A 12,746-nucleotide genomic window follows, 5' to 3' on the forward strand; every position below is an offset into this window, starting at 1 on the left:
CAAACTAGTCGACTTCAATTAATGTTTTATTCAATATTTTTTAAAGAAAATTACATTTTAGCACAAAATAAACTAAACAACTAAACAAAAATACAGATTTTGTGTGTGAGAGAGAGATATATTTGTGCATAAATGGAATAAATATCTGTTGAATTGGAAAGTGATATGACTGAAATCAGTGGGATTTAGATAATCAATTTTCTGTTGAAAATGTAAATATTGAGGTTTTGTTTTTTTTTTAATGTTGCCTGATTGGTGACAACAAGGAATGCTGGGATTAGGAGATAAGTGCTGGGAACATCCAAATACAATTTACTCAACTGAGTTTAACCCATTTGAGAAATCTGAGATTACACCATATTATGCACATGATAAATATAACCCATAATACACACCTTTCCAGCATGTGCTAACTGCTGGCTAACAAAACTAAAATGTATGAAATTATCCCCAATTTAGGGGTCACATGGGTTCAAAAGAGCATGGGTTTTCAGATGTGCATCCATATTAGCCTTTGTTGTAAAGGATTTGCCACATTCAGGGCAGGGGTACGGTCTCTCTCCCGAGTGGACTCTGTAATGGACGTCGAGATGTATCCTTTGGGTAAAGCATTTCCCACACTCAGGGCAAGGAAATGGTTTCTCTCCTGTGTGAATTCTTTGGTGCATATTGCGATGTCCCCTCTGAGCAAAACATTTCCCGCATTCCCGGCAAGAATACGGTTTCTCTTTTGTGTGAATTCGGTAGTGCGTTTCCATGCACGACCTCTGAGAGAAGCATCTGCCGCATTCAGGGCACACATATGGCTTCTCTTGCGTGTGGGTTCTGAAGTGTTTCTCCAGCAATGTTCTTTTGTCAAAGTATTTGCCGCATTCAGGGCAGGCATGTTGGGTTACTTTTGTGTGAGTCCTGAGATGTTTATTCAGATTGGACCTAAAAGGAAAGCCCTTGCCACATTCTGGGCACACAAACGGCTTGTTGTGAATTCTCGAATGCGAGGAAGCCTTTGAAAGGGTGGGGAATTGCTTTCCGCAAACGTTACATTTATGGGGCTTTTCCTCAGAATCTCTGCATTTGGGCGATAACTGTCTCTGAACTTCATATTTATATGGTTTTTCATCCTTAAGTTTTGCTTGGTGATCATTCACCATGGACTTAATATAGGATACGCCATCATTGCTCCCAGCGACAAACTGCTCACGCAGATCCTGGGTTTTGTAGCCACGTGGGCAAGGTACTGAAAAAGGTGTAAGAATGACTTTTCCAAACGGCTTTTGTTCATTATGTGGAACTCCATAGTTTCTGCCCTGAAACTCTGTACAAAAGCGAGTGTTACCAAACACCATTTTATCGGTTGTGTGGGTTGCATTGTGGGAGCTTACCATAATATCCCTTTTTGTATGCATCACTTCCTCTGATTTGCAAACTGCATTAGTGTAGCCTCCTAATATATTATTCTTCCTATGCATCACTTCCTCTGATGTACCCAGTGCACTGCGGGGGTTTAATATTTTGCTTTTGACACGCATCACTGCCTCAGATGTATTCATTGAACTGTAGGAATCCCCAAACTTATTAATTTTCATACACATCCTTTCATCTGATGTGCAGATTGCATTATGGGTATCCCCTAATATATTCCTTTTCATGCACATCCTTTCATCTGATGTGCAGAGTGCATTATGGGTATCCCCTAATATATTCCTTTTCATGCACATCCTTTCATCTGATGTGCAGACTGCATTGTGGGAAGCTCCTAATAAATTCTTTTTTAAGGGCCTCATTTCATGTTTCGTGCAGACTCCGTTATGCGAATCCCCTGTTTGAAAAAAAGAGAAAGAAACATTACCAATAAAGTTTGCTAAATTGCCTGCAGTCATTGCACAAAAGTTCCCAATCATTAAAGAGGTAGTTCACCTTTCAATTAACTTTTAATATGATTGAGACAATTTGCAATTGGTCTTTATTTTTTAACATATGTGGTTTTCAAATTGTTTAGCTTTTTGTTGAACAATTCTCCAAATAGGAATTTTAGCAGCTATCTTGTTACTAGGGTACAAACTGCCCTAGCAACCAAGCAGCAGTGTAAGCGAGAGACTGAAATATGAATATAAATCTGTATCCTTACAGAGTAACAGGTTTTGGCATCCAGGGTCAGCAACCCCCATTTAAATGTTGTAAACAGACGAAGGAATAATTACGCAAACTAAAAACTGAAAACCAATTGAAAAGTTGTTAAGAATTTCTCATTCTGTAACACACAGTTTATTTGAAGGGGAACCATCCCTTTAATGTACTTGCGTCCAAAGCTGGTTCTTGAACTTCGGCACAGTTGGCACTAGGCCCCACTCAGTCTGTTCCAAACTGAGCACAGGAGCGCTTCCTGAAGCAGGTGAATCCTGGAGCTACAGCCACCTGAAGGTGGTGCCAGCTCCGGGGTTCCAATACCAGCCTGTGCAAATATGTGTCAGTCTACCCAAGACATTCTTCCACATGCAGTAGAAACTAAGAGCAGAGCAAAGTCTTGAGTTGGGGCTCAGTTCCAAGCAAAGTGGTAGGTAGCGTTTGCCTTGGGCAGCAATACTACTTGGCCTGGCTCCGGCTCCAGATAAAAGCAAGATCTGAGCATTATCATCACTTCAGTTCCTGCACGGATCCCTTGTTACTATGTAGATGCAAATAAAGTGCAGAGAGTGCCATTACGCTAAGGATCCCTACTTAACAAGTGAGAGTTCCCTCCCATTTATATAGGCAACATATATCCTGCCGATTTTCCTTTCCTATAGTACAACACGATGGATGGTTGGGAGGCTGTCAAACACTCAAGAGAAAAAATTCTTATATAAAAGGAAATTTCTACCCCAAAACCAGTTTTTTGCCTAATGAAAAAACTGTAATTCTATGCAACTTTCCCATAACTTTCTAATACACAGTAGAAATGTTAAGGGGGTAATACGAGGCCCAATAAAAGCTGCCAACTTGGTACCTCTGGACCATATAGTCAGCCTGCCTGACCAATATCTGGGGGAAATTAAGCCACATATTAATGGGGCAGGTTTGAAAATCTTTTCGGATGAGTAACATGTCGACATATTGATGTGGTCCTCTGTATACCCTGGGCCCAGTGATCGGAATAGAGCGATATGGCTCTGCATGTGGGTGCAACCAAACCAAACAAGTGGTGAGCATTAACAGACACAGCCCATACATGGTAAAATCCACTTACCAAAGAACTCATGGCAACCAATCAAATTGTTGCATTCACTGTTCTGCCTGCAGCTGACTGGAAAATTCCAATCACCGATTGATTACTACGGGCTATTGCCCATGGGCAAATTTGCCCAGTGTTAATAAATGAGCCCCACTGGCCCATACAAGCTACTGACTCAATAAGGGATAAACACCGCTTTTAGCTGCAATGATATTTACACCTAACTTTAAAACCACTGGATTTTTTTTTTATTACAAAGTTGCATAGAACGTGTTGCTTTGAACTTGTTTAGAATGTTTTGGGTAGAGATTCCCTTTAAAAGTAGCTTTATTTTCTGACAATTAAGCAAAATACACACATCATTTAGAATTATTACTTTTATCATCTCTTACCGGTATAAAAGACAGAATGGACTTTCCCATGTTGATTTCTATTTAAATCCTCAGTCTTTTTTTTCTCCTCCTTGGCAATAAGCACATTTTCTGGAGCTTTGTTCTGTGTATTTGCTGGAATAAATACAGATCCACACTGCAATCATTACTACATGCCTTTTATTTTTTAAAAAAACACCCTTTAAAAACAAATATAAATGCTAAGTTAGCTTAAGCCTGGAATAACATTTGTACACGTATAACAATTGTTAACGTATATTTATTGCTTCTGTCAGGATCTGCCATCGTATTTAAAGCTGGACATACGTGGGCTAATCTGGTTCCAATAAATTGTTGCTAGGTGCAGAGTGCAACGCTAGTAGGCCAATGGCAGACCTGTCCTTTCTGCCTCCCATGGGGCATGTAATATGTACAAGGTTCCATTTCAGCCTGCATCCACCAGTGCTCCCCAACTTGCATATATAAGTAACATACAAGTTAAAGGTAATGGTTAAACTGAGCTCAGGAGAGGAGGTTAGGGAAAAAAGTGCAAAGCTAGAGCAGAGTCTCTATGGAAACCTGCAGTGCCATCAGCTAGGCTGGAGGGTGTGTTTTGTAACCTGAGTTGAGAAGAACTGAGCATGCTCAGTAGCCAATAGCCAAAGTCAGTTCCTGAGGGAGGGGGCTGAATGGGTAACAGGAGGAGCAGGAAATCTAAGTGATTAAAGGAGAAAGAAAGGTAAAAACTAAGTAAGCTTTATCAGAAAGGTCTATGTAAATACAGCCATAAGCACTCACAGAAACGCTGCACTGACTTCTCTGTCAAAAGATTTGTTGTGTCTGTAATTCATGTGCCAGAGACACACAGCTCTCTGCTCTCTCCTGCTCCCCCCTCCCTCAAGAATGCTAAGAACTCACTCTCTCCCCTTAGGAATTTGGATCTGAGCCAATCAGCAGGAAGCTGACTCATAGTCATACTAACTGAGCATGTTCACTTGGTCTGGGTGTCTGTGCAGGTGTGAGGCATTATGGGAACTTTCTTTACAGAGCTCAGCGTTTTTCTTCCCGTTTGGCTTCTGATCATCTGAACAGGAGAAATATGGGGAGACTTAAGGGCACTACTGAGACAACTGAAGGTATGCCTGCAGCTTGAGATTAACTCTTTATTAGCCCTCCTTTAAGGGGAGGCTGCAGCCTTACTATTAACCTTTGAACAACGGGAGTGGCAGGTAATTAAAAATTTAAAAGAAGCTGTTCATTGATTACATTTTTTTGTGAGGGGTTTACATGTTCTTTAAAGGGGTTGGCCCATGGGGAGCTTAGTCGCCTGCGGTTAATCTCGGTTTCAGCGGGAAACTAAACTTCCTGAAATGTGTTTCCACCAGCAATAAAAGTGACTCTCTGGTGGGTAGGCATACACATCTTGTTCTTCTGAAGTCGTCTTAAGTTTCCTGCAGGAAAACAAATAGAATGAGCTGGCTTGATAAGGGCTGGATTGAAGCCCGAAATGTTGCATTTGGCACTTAAGTAAAGTTATCACTTTTTCAACAAACTGGTGTGCTGCTGTTTTCATCATTTCTGTACTTATTCACCCTGCAGGAAAACGAAGCAACACTTGTGCCTTCGCACCGGCGATGCACTTTATTGCCGGTGGGAAGGTATTACTGGGAGATTAGTTGCACACGGTAGCCGAGATTATCCACTGTGGGCCACTGGCTGCCTGCAGTAAATCAGTGCTTCTGCTGGCGACTTATCTGTACATGGGCCACTGACCTAAGGGATGGGTAAAAGGCAGGCGTGAGGATGCCTAATTCCCATCCTCAACCACTTATCATGAATACAGCATTACCAAATGCAGGCAGCCCTGTATTCATAGGGCACATGTAGGCTGCAGTGCTCTATTCAATTTAGAAAAGTGCAGGGCTGAGGGGCAAATGCGTAACAAAAATATGGTGGTTTGCTTAGGTTTTTTTGCACCTTGTACCCTGCACTTTGTAAATTATACCTAATATGTAATAAGTGGCAGAATGTTCATTAAAATGTAACTGAAAAACACTATAAATATAACAATATAACCTATTACTATTACAAATAGGTTCCCTGGCACTCATTCCATCTGATACCAAAATACCCCAGCAGAATGATTTTATTACCCACCTGGGCCAGTGTCTGAACCAACAGGATCCTGCTGAACAGCATTACCATGTTTCTCCATTTTGTCCACGTCATTAGTTGCCGCCATGTTTTGATTTCTGTCACAAAGGCCTGGAAATTAAAGAGATTTCAACAATATTACCAAATAAGGGCTTCTATATATAAAAGCGGCCATACGCATACCGTCCGTGTACCCTTTTTGCACTGGCTGATTGGATGAGGAGTCACACATAGTATGGCTGCTTTCCTTTTATTGTTTGTGCAAGCTGCTGTTTCAATGCACCATGAACTGGCCGACAGGGTCCATTTGCTAAACTGAATAATTCCAGAATTGACTGATATCCATATCAAAGTCATACAAAACGTTGTGATTATTATGTTATTGGCATGTGCATGGGCAGCTTAACTCATAGAAAGGCTTCAATAGTTCCCATAAGCCAGTTTCACTCTCTCAAGACTCTCAAGTCAAACCTCTCTGAGCTGTGATCTGCCTATAATCCCCAAGGGCAAAGTGTTTACCGTACATTTATATCTGAAGCAGCAAATAGAGACATTTGGACCACCAGTGTTTTTCCCCTAAAGTCCATAGACCTCATAAGAAAGTGTTACCAGGGTGTTCTTGTGCTGGAACTTCTGAAGACTTCTGATTGTCTGTTACAACATCCGTGTAATGCTTCTTGTGTCCTTCTATGTACTCCCATTCCTCCATGGAGAAATAGACTGCAACATCCCCACACTTTATTGGAACCTAAAAACAAATGAATTTGTACTCCAATGCTCCTTGGATCATCTAAGGGCTGTGGCACATACAGTGTAACACCGCACCGCACTGAGCCATCCTGTTTCTCTAGTGATTTTTTTGCCCAAAAATGCTGAAGTGTGTTTCAGTGCAGTAATGATTATGAGAAAATAATGGAATTTTAATATAAAGTAATAGAAATTTCAATTAACACAAAATTTTAACATTTATTAAATATACAGTACTTGCATATAATAACTATATGAAGGCTACAACCCATCTATCAAGCTATCTCCTCCTTAAACCTGGGCTGATTACAATCTATATTATGGAAATAAAATTACAATAAATCTACCAGTTCCATTAGGCCCCAAAAATATAAATATATGTATTGAGTGCTGCTATCAGTGGGGAAGAGTCACAGGACGAGTCCATATAGGGGCCATGCTCAATGAAAGGCCCAGAAAGACTGGAATACTGGTTGGGCAGGTGCCCAGATACTTTTTACAGTATTTTTTTTGTGAGATGTTTTATGACAACACACAACAGATTGAAAAAGAGTTAGTAGAATAGAAGAGCTCACCTCTCCAGTTAGCAGCTGAATGCTACTGTGGGGATAATTCTTCTTCACAATGATGTATTCCTGTACATGAGACACAGACTCATAAGTTAAGTGCCGTAAGGCAGAGGTTGTCAATCTTTTTTGGTTCCTGCCCCACTTGAAGGTCCACCTTTGGCCAGAACCTTGTTTAGCTCATGCAATACTCCTGAGCAAAAATGGCCATAAAGGGGCCAATAAAAGCTGCAGGCGATCAGTTGGCAAACTTATTGGCCCATGTATGGGACCATGAGATATCTACTTAAAAATTGTCCAGATGTTGATTGAGGTTTAAAAATCTGGTCAGGGCAAGGAGTGCATCAGTGCGACGATGTGGTCCTTGTCCCGACAGCCGGCATCTGATATTGTCCACCTCTAAATGGGAATATTGGGGAAAGACCCACACGAGTGTGGAGCTCACACCTGTAGAGCAGTAACAGGTGAAAGGCTGTAGGTAAGAGATCACTTATCTGTACATTCTATCATAGCCCAAAACTCATTAATAAGATATAACTAAACAGTAGAAATGTACTTGCCCCTGGGTTGGTTAATGCACAGTTAAATTAAATGGAAACCCAAGACTATCAGGCGCCCAGGTGTACAAGTGATAATTATCAGGCAATTCTGGCAGAGATATAAAACTGACATTACTATCATCAACTACCCTTTCTATTAGGTTTGCCTAGTTAAAAGACATCACCTGCATTATCAATGGAAACAGGCTTAGACTGGTCCATTGGAGTACGGGGGGGGGACTCCTGGTAGGCCCTGTCCTGGTCAGGTGCATTCTTTTCACTGAAATGCTTTGATGCTGCCAATCTGCCTTCACCCCACTGACTTTAAAGAGGTGGTTCACCTATACAGTAACTTTTAGTATGTTGTAGAGTGTCCTATTCCTAGCAATTTGCGGTTGGTCTTCATTGTTTATAATTTTTCAAATTATTTGCCTTCCACTCCTACATCAGGTCAGGGTCGGCCTTGCCCACAGGGTTTTTTCTTGGTGCCCCAACGGCCCAGTACGACCCTGTTTCCCAGTCCCACAATGAATAGCCTAGACCTAAGGGAGCAATTACCTGTGCTATGCCACTGCCCTAAAAACAAGAGAAAGAGGGGAGCTGGATCTGGCATTAAAGATACATTTTGGGCTGAGAACTTGTATAGAAATTAAAAGTAATATAAGGATGGTTCATCTTGAAGCAGGGAGTACAGTGAAGCACATTTCTCATATTATAACTAAATACAGGAAACAATATAAAGATTTTATAAGAAATTAGTGCAATATTTCACAAGGAATAGAAATCGCTCATACCTCGCCGGTGAGTAAGAATATAATACCCAGGGCATGATTCAATATCTTCTCAGTCATTTGCTTCTTATCTTTATTCATTGTGTTGAGTATTATTGGGTCCAACAGGTGCTGCATGGGTGCAACCTACTGAAAAGGAATAAAAAAAAAAAAGGATAAAAGATCCCATAATGAGATAATATAACCATGTGCAAAGCAATGACAGCAGACCCTGTGGCTGCTAGGGAGCCTTGTGAATGTGCCAAAGCTCTAACTGATGTTTGCAAAACATCACCCATAAATTTAAGGTCGGCCTAATCTCATATGGTACCAGTGGGCAAACTTGCACCTAGAAACCAATCACATTTTGGCTTTCATTGGTCTACCTCACACAAACATGCTAATCACCGATTGGTTGCTATAAGTTACTACCCAGGTGCAGATTTGTGCACTTCTGGTAAATAAGCTCACTTAACGCCACTAAATATGTCACTTGATACATTCCCAACTGAACAGCACTAATAAATGTGCGTGTGATCCCAGCATTAGTTACAGGGGAAGGAGAGATACAGATAGGGCAGTGATAGGGTAGAGGGCATTTGTACAATTCCCTCTACCTGCAATGCTCCTCTTTAAGAAGAAGGAAAGATAAAAACTAAGTAAACTTTATCATAAAGGTCTATGTAAATACAGCCATAAGCACTCATAGAAAAGATGTACTGAGTCCTCTATCAAAAGAAACTCAGGATTTCTTGTCTCCTTTTGTGTACACGTTCTTCAGTGTCAGACTTCCTTCTTTTAGAAAAATCTCTCAGGGCACGGTACAAGTCTGATCAGTTTGCTCTTCTCTTCCCCCCCCCCCTTTTTCTCCTTCCCCTCGCATCATCTCTCACTCTCCCTTCCACCTGTGCTGTGTAATCTGAGCTACCAGCAGCCAAAGCTGCAGCACGGCAGTTACTGACAACAGGCTAAAATGGCAGCTGCTATCTTAAACAAACAAAAGGAGCTTCTAGGGTATGTCAGGTATGGTAAAGCTTTCTGCAGAATAAATATAGCATTCTAGCTTACACTAAGGTGGCTGATCTGTTAGCAATAAAATGCCAAAATGCCTTTCTTTCTCCTATAAATATTAGCTACTAGTATTCCAGTACCTGAAGTTCAGCAGGTCAACAGGTGGGGTACTCAGGAGACCCACAGGCACCAGGCTCTAATGGGCAGCACATGCACCCTGGTACCTTGGGGACTCACATATGCAGAGAACATGTATGTGACCTCAAGGCCTTATGTACAAAAGAAAATACATAAACAGGCACAAAGTACATTTTGCTTATCTCCCAGCTTCTTTTGACCAGAGGCACAGCTCTTTGCACTCTCAGATTGCTTTGCAGAGAGTTGTACTCTAGCCTGTAAATCACCAGCTAGGGCAGGCACTGGTACCCTATAAATCCCACACTTTCCTCACCTTCTCCACTGCCGATCAGCCTTGATAATCCCAGGCCTACCTCTACCCTGCCCATTTCCCCACCCAGTCCCCCCATTTCCCTGCCCATTTAATGGCCCAATTCCAGGCCTAGTCCATCAAATTTCCCGCCCATTACATCATAGCCCCACCCCAAATGACATCGCAGCCTGCCCCAGGCATAAAGGCCGGTATTACCATTAGAAAAAGTTGGCAACCCTACTCTGAATGCAGTGGTGCTTGAAGGGAGATAGGAGCACACTGCAAGCTAGGGAGTCCCACGTGCCAATCCTCAGTGCTCTGGAGCGGACGAGAAAAAACTTCTGCATGCCTGCACATTGGCACACAAATAAGGGGGGGGGGGCGAGCAGTGCCAGCCTAGGGGCGCCCAGTGTGGAAATCCAGGCCTGGCAGCACCACTCTCTGTACCTCGTGCTGGGGTGCCATTCCCTCAGGTGCTAGTGCTTTCTATATGGGCCCTAAGGGGTGCACGTTTTGATCCGCTCAGGACTCCAGCACATGTACTTGTTTCTGTAGGATTGTTAAATAAGCCCCTTAGTCTGGCCCAGTCATGTCCCATGCCCATCATATGCCGATGTTGCTCAGAATGTATGAATATGTAGTAGCAGCACAAACGTATCAGTGGGGTCACTGATTAAAGCACCCCATTAGCAATATATATTGCCTATGAGTAAATGCCCTACAAGGCACAACGCGTTAGGCTGCCCCCCTTTTTTCTGTCCTAATAAATGATTTTTTGAATCTTACCTAACACTGCTTCTCTAATTATTACTTTAAATTGCATTTATCACCCTTGACTGAGGGTTTCCTGCAAACCTTACCATCCGTTATTTACTTTATTTTAATTGCATCCCTCTATTTTGCTCTTTGAGCAGTTAATATACCATCCACCTTTGTAACTTATGGGATCCCTTATCCAGAAAGCTCTGAATTACAAGAAGCCCATCTCTCACAAACTCCATTTTAGGTAAATAATTCCAATTTTTAAAAAAATGATTCCTTTTTCTCTGTAATAATAAAACAGTACCTTGTACTTTATGGTAAATAAGCTTAATGTATGGTGATCCAAATGACCAGAAGATCCCTTATCTGGAAACCCCCTAGCATTCTGGACAACAGAGCCTACACCTGTACTTGGAATTGGCCAAACAGACATAAATTGGTGTTTAGGCAGAAAGGCTGAAGTGAGAGGCCAATGCCAGTCTGGTGTATATATATATAAGTGTATGTGTAAGTGCATGTGTATATACCCCCCTGGCACCTACAGGCACAGGGCTAAATGCTCCTTTCTCTGTACATACCCCGAGTGATACAATAGCAGCGCAGAGACGCACATACCTACCTACTGCCTGACTCCCGTGTGGCACAGGAAATGAGCTCAGGGGTGGGATTTTTTTTCCTGAAGGGAATTCTGGGATTTGTTGTTCTTCTCTCAGCACGATTTACAGGCATCACTCGCTTTTTTTTTGCAAATGATTCTGTAACGGGTGAACTATCCCCAGAATATTAGATCAATTCCAAGCAGAGCTCACTGGGCAGAAGTCCATATATTGTTTAACAATTGTCTGTGCTGCAGCAAATAAGCGACATTTGCGCTCACTCACAGCTCTGTATGAAGCTGCATAGCCAAGTACACTTCCTTTCATCAGCGCTGCTGCAGCGCCATCTTGTGTGCATTGTCGGTAATGCAATTGTAAAGGGGAACTATCACTAAATATGAGCCTTTTTCTCATGAAATGATGAAATTTCTAAATATGATCAATTAAAAATTCTGCAACGTTTCTAAAATAATCCAGATAATCTTCAGTATCCCAGCAATCTGTCTCCCTAGATGCCAGGAGTAAGTATGTGGCTGACAGGTCAGATATATTGGTGGGTGCTCCCTAGGCAATGTAAAAGTGTAAATTGATTACATTATATTATATTTATAAAGCTTTTTATTTCCAGGAGGTTAGACTTATACTCATTTTTTCATTTTTGAGACAGATTCCCTTTAATTGTTTAATATAACCACAGTAATGTACAATGAAAGTCCCACTCAGACCTGTGTTTTTGCATTCTAGAGCTCTGCCCTATATAAAGACTGGCCCATAGGGATTTTATTGCACATACATCATAAGTAGCGGAACATGAATAGTGACCAGAAGTAGAGGTTGGAATCCCCTTTGGGGATGATATATAACTAGGGAAAAAAATACCGGCCTTTCTATGTTTTTGCCTTTTTTTCCCCTATTAATAACATTGGCATCAAGCATTTTAAATAAAGTTAACATGAGTGGCTTTTTGTTAGCCTAGTTACTGGGGGTGGGGGGGGGGGGGGCAGTGCTGCTTAAACAAGTTTCTGAACTTGCCCCATGACAGGAGCACCCCTGTAATTAAGCAAGATGACAAAACCATAGTGGGTTGCTGTCTGAAAACTTTAATCCCCAATGATGGGAACCTTACGTCAGGTGGCAGTGCCCCCTAATAACCAGGGGCGACAAAAAGCCACTCCTAGTAACTTTAAGTCGGGTTATTAAGCCACACACCATCCCCAGGACGCCCCTACCTTGCTGGAAAGGTAAGCAAGGAAAGTGGGGGGGAATCGCCCCTTACTATGAGATGACAATGCTGGAACAGAGAAAGGCTTCCTGAAATCCACTAACAACTCTGTTATGATCCAGAGTGCATGTACTACCCTACATAATAACACAGGCCAGCGGCACTGGTCTCTTTGCTGGATCAATGAGATGAATCCTCTTGGAAACAAGTTTAGTAAATGTGCCCCTAAGGATTAGTGGGTTCAGGAATGTTTACATCTGCAGAGATGGGCAAATTTCCATAGCAACACTATTAAAGAACCTACTAGAAACACTAATATTATATTTCTATAATAGCACTGTTTAATTTTATGTGTAGTGTGATGGTT

General features: G+C 41.8%; 1 protein-coding gene across 3 annotated transcripts; it reads right to left on the minus strand.

Moving 5' to 3' along the window:
• Nucleotides 1–13: 13 nt before the first annotated feature.
• Nucleotides 14–11,419, minus strand: znf81 (zinc finger protein 81). 3 transcript variants are annotated; one of them, XM_031900631.1, is made up of 7 exons: nucleotides 11,181–11,419; nucleotides 8,383–8,505; nucleotides 7,059–7,118; nucleotides 6,346–6,484; nucleotides 5,740–5,847; nucleotides 3,604–3,717; nucleotides 14–1,819 (listed from the first exon to the last, which is right to left on the minus strand). In XM_031900631.1, the coding sequence occupies exons 2-7, from the start codon at nucleotides 8,494–8,496 to the stop codon at nucleotides 456–458; spliced, it is 1,899 nt and encodes a 632-aa protein (XP_031756491.1). In that variant the 5' UTR covers nucleotides 8,497–8,505; nucleotides 11,181–11,419; the 3' UTR covers nucleotides 14–455. The 3 variants fall into 3 exon arrangements, with proteins under 3 accessions (XP_031756491.1, XP_017948895.2, XP_017948896.2); XM_018093406.2 differs by having other exon boundaries at nucleotides 8,383–8,508; XM_018093407.2 differs by having other exon boundaries at nucleotides 8,383–8,508; nucleotides 11,177–11,419.
• Between the last annotated feature and the right edge of the window lie 1,327 nt (nucleotides 11,420–12,746).

The sequence above is a fragment of the Xenopus tropicalis genome, chromosome 4, assembly GCF_000004195.4.
Source record: "Xenopus tropicalis strain Nigerian chromosome 4, UCB_Xtro_10.0, whole genome shotgun sequence".
NCBI lineage: Eukaryota > Metazoa > Chordata > Amphibia > Anura > Pipidae > Xenopus > Xenopus tropicalis.

What these genes read in the sequence shown, in the direction of transcription:
- znf81 (XM_031900631.1), bottom strand. Translation starts at nt 8,496, where the DNA reads ATGCAGCACCTGTTGGACCCAATAATACTCAACACAATGAATAAAGAT. An exon ending in TATTCTTACTCACCGGCGAG is followed by an intron (nt 7,119 to 8,382) that starts GTATGAGCGATT and finishes TCTCATGTACAG; the next exon opens with GAATACATCATTGTGAAGAA. An exon ending in CCATTCTGTCTTTTATACCG is followed by an intron (nt 1,820 to 3,603) that starts GTAAGAGATGAT and finishes TTTTTCAAACAG; the next exon opens with GGGATTCGCATAACGGAGTC.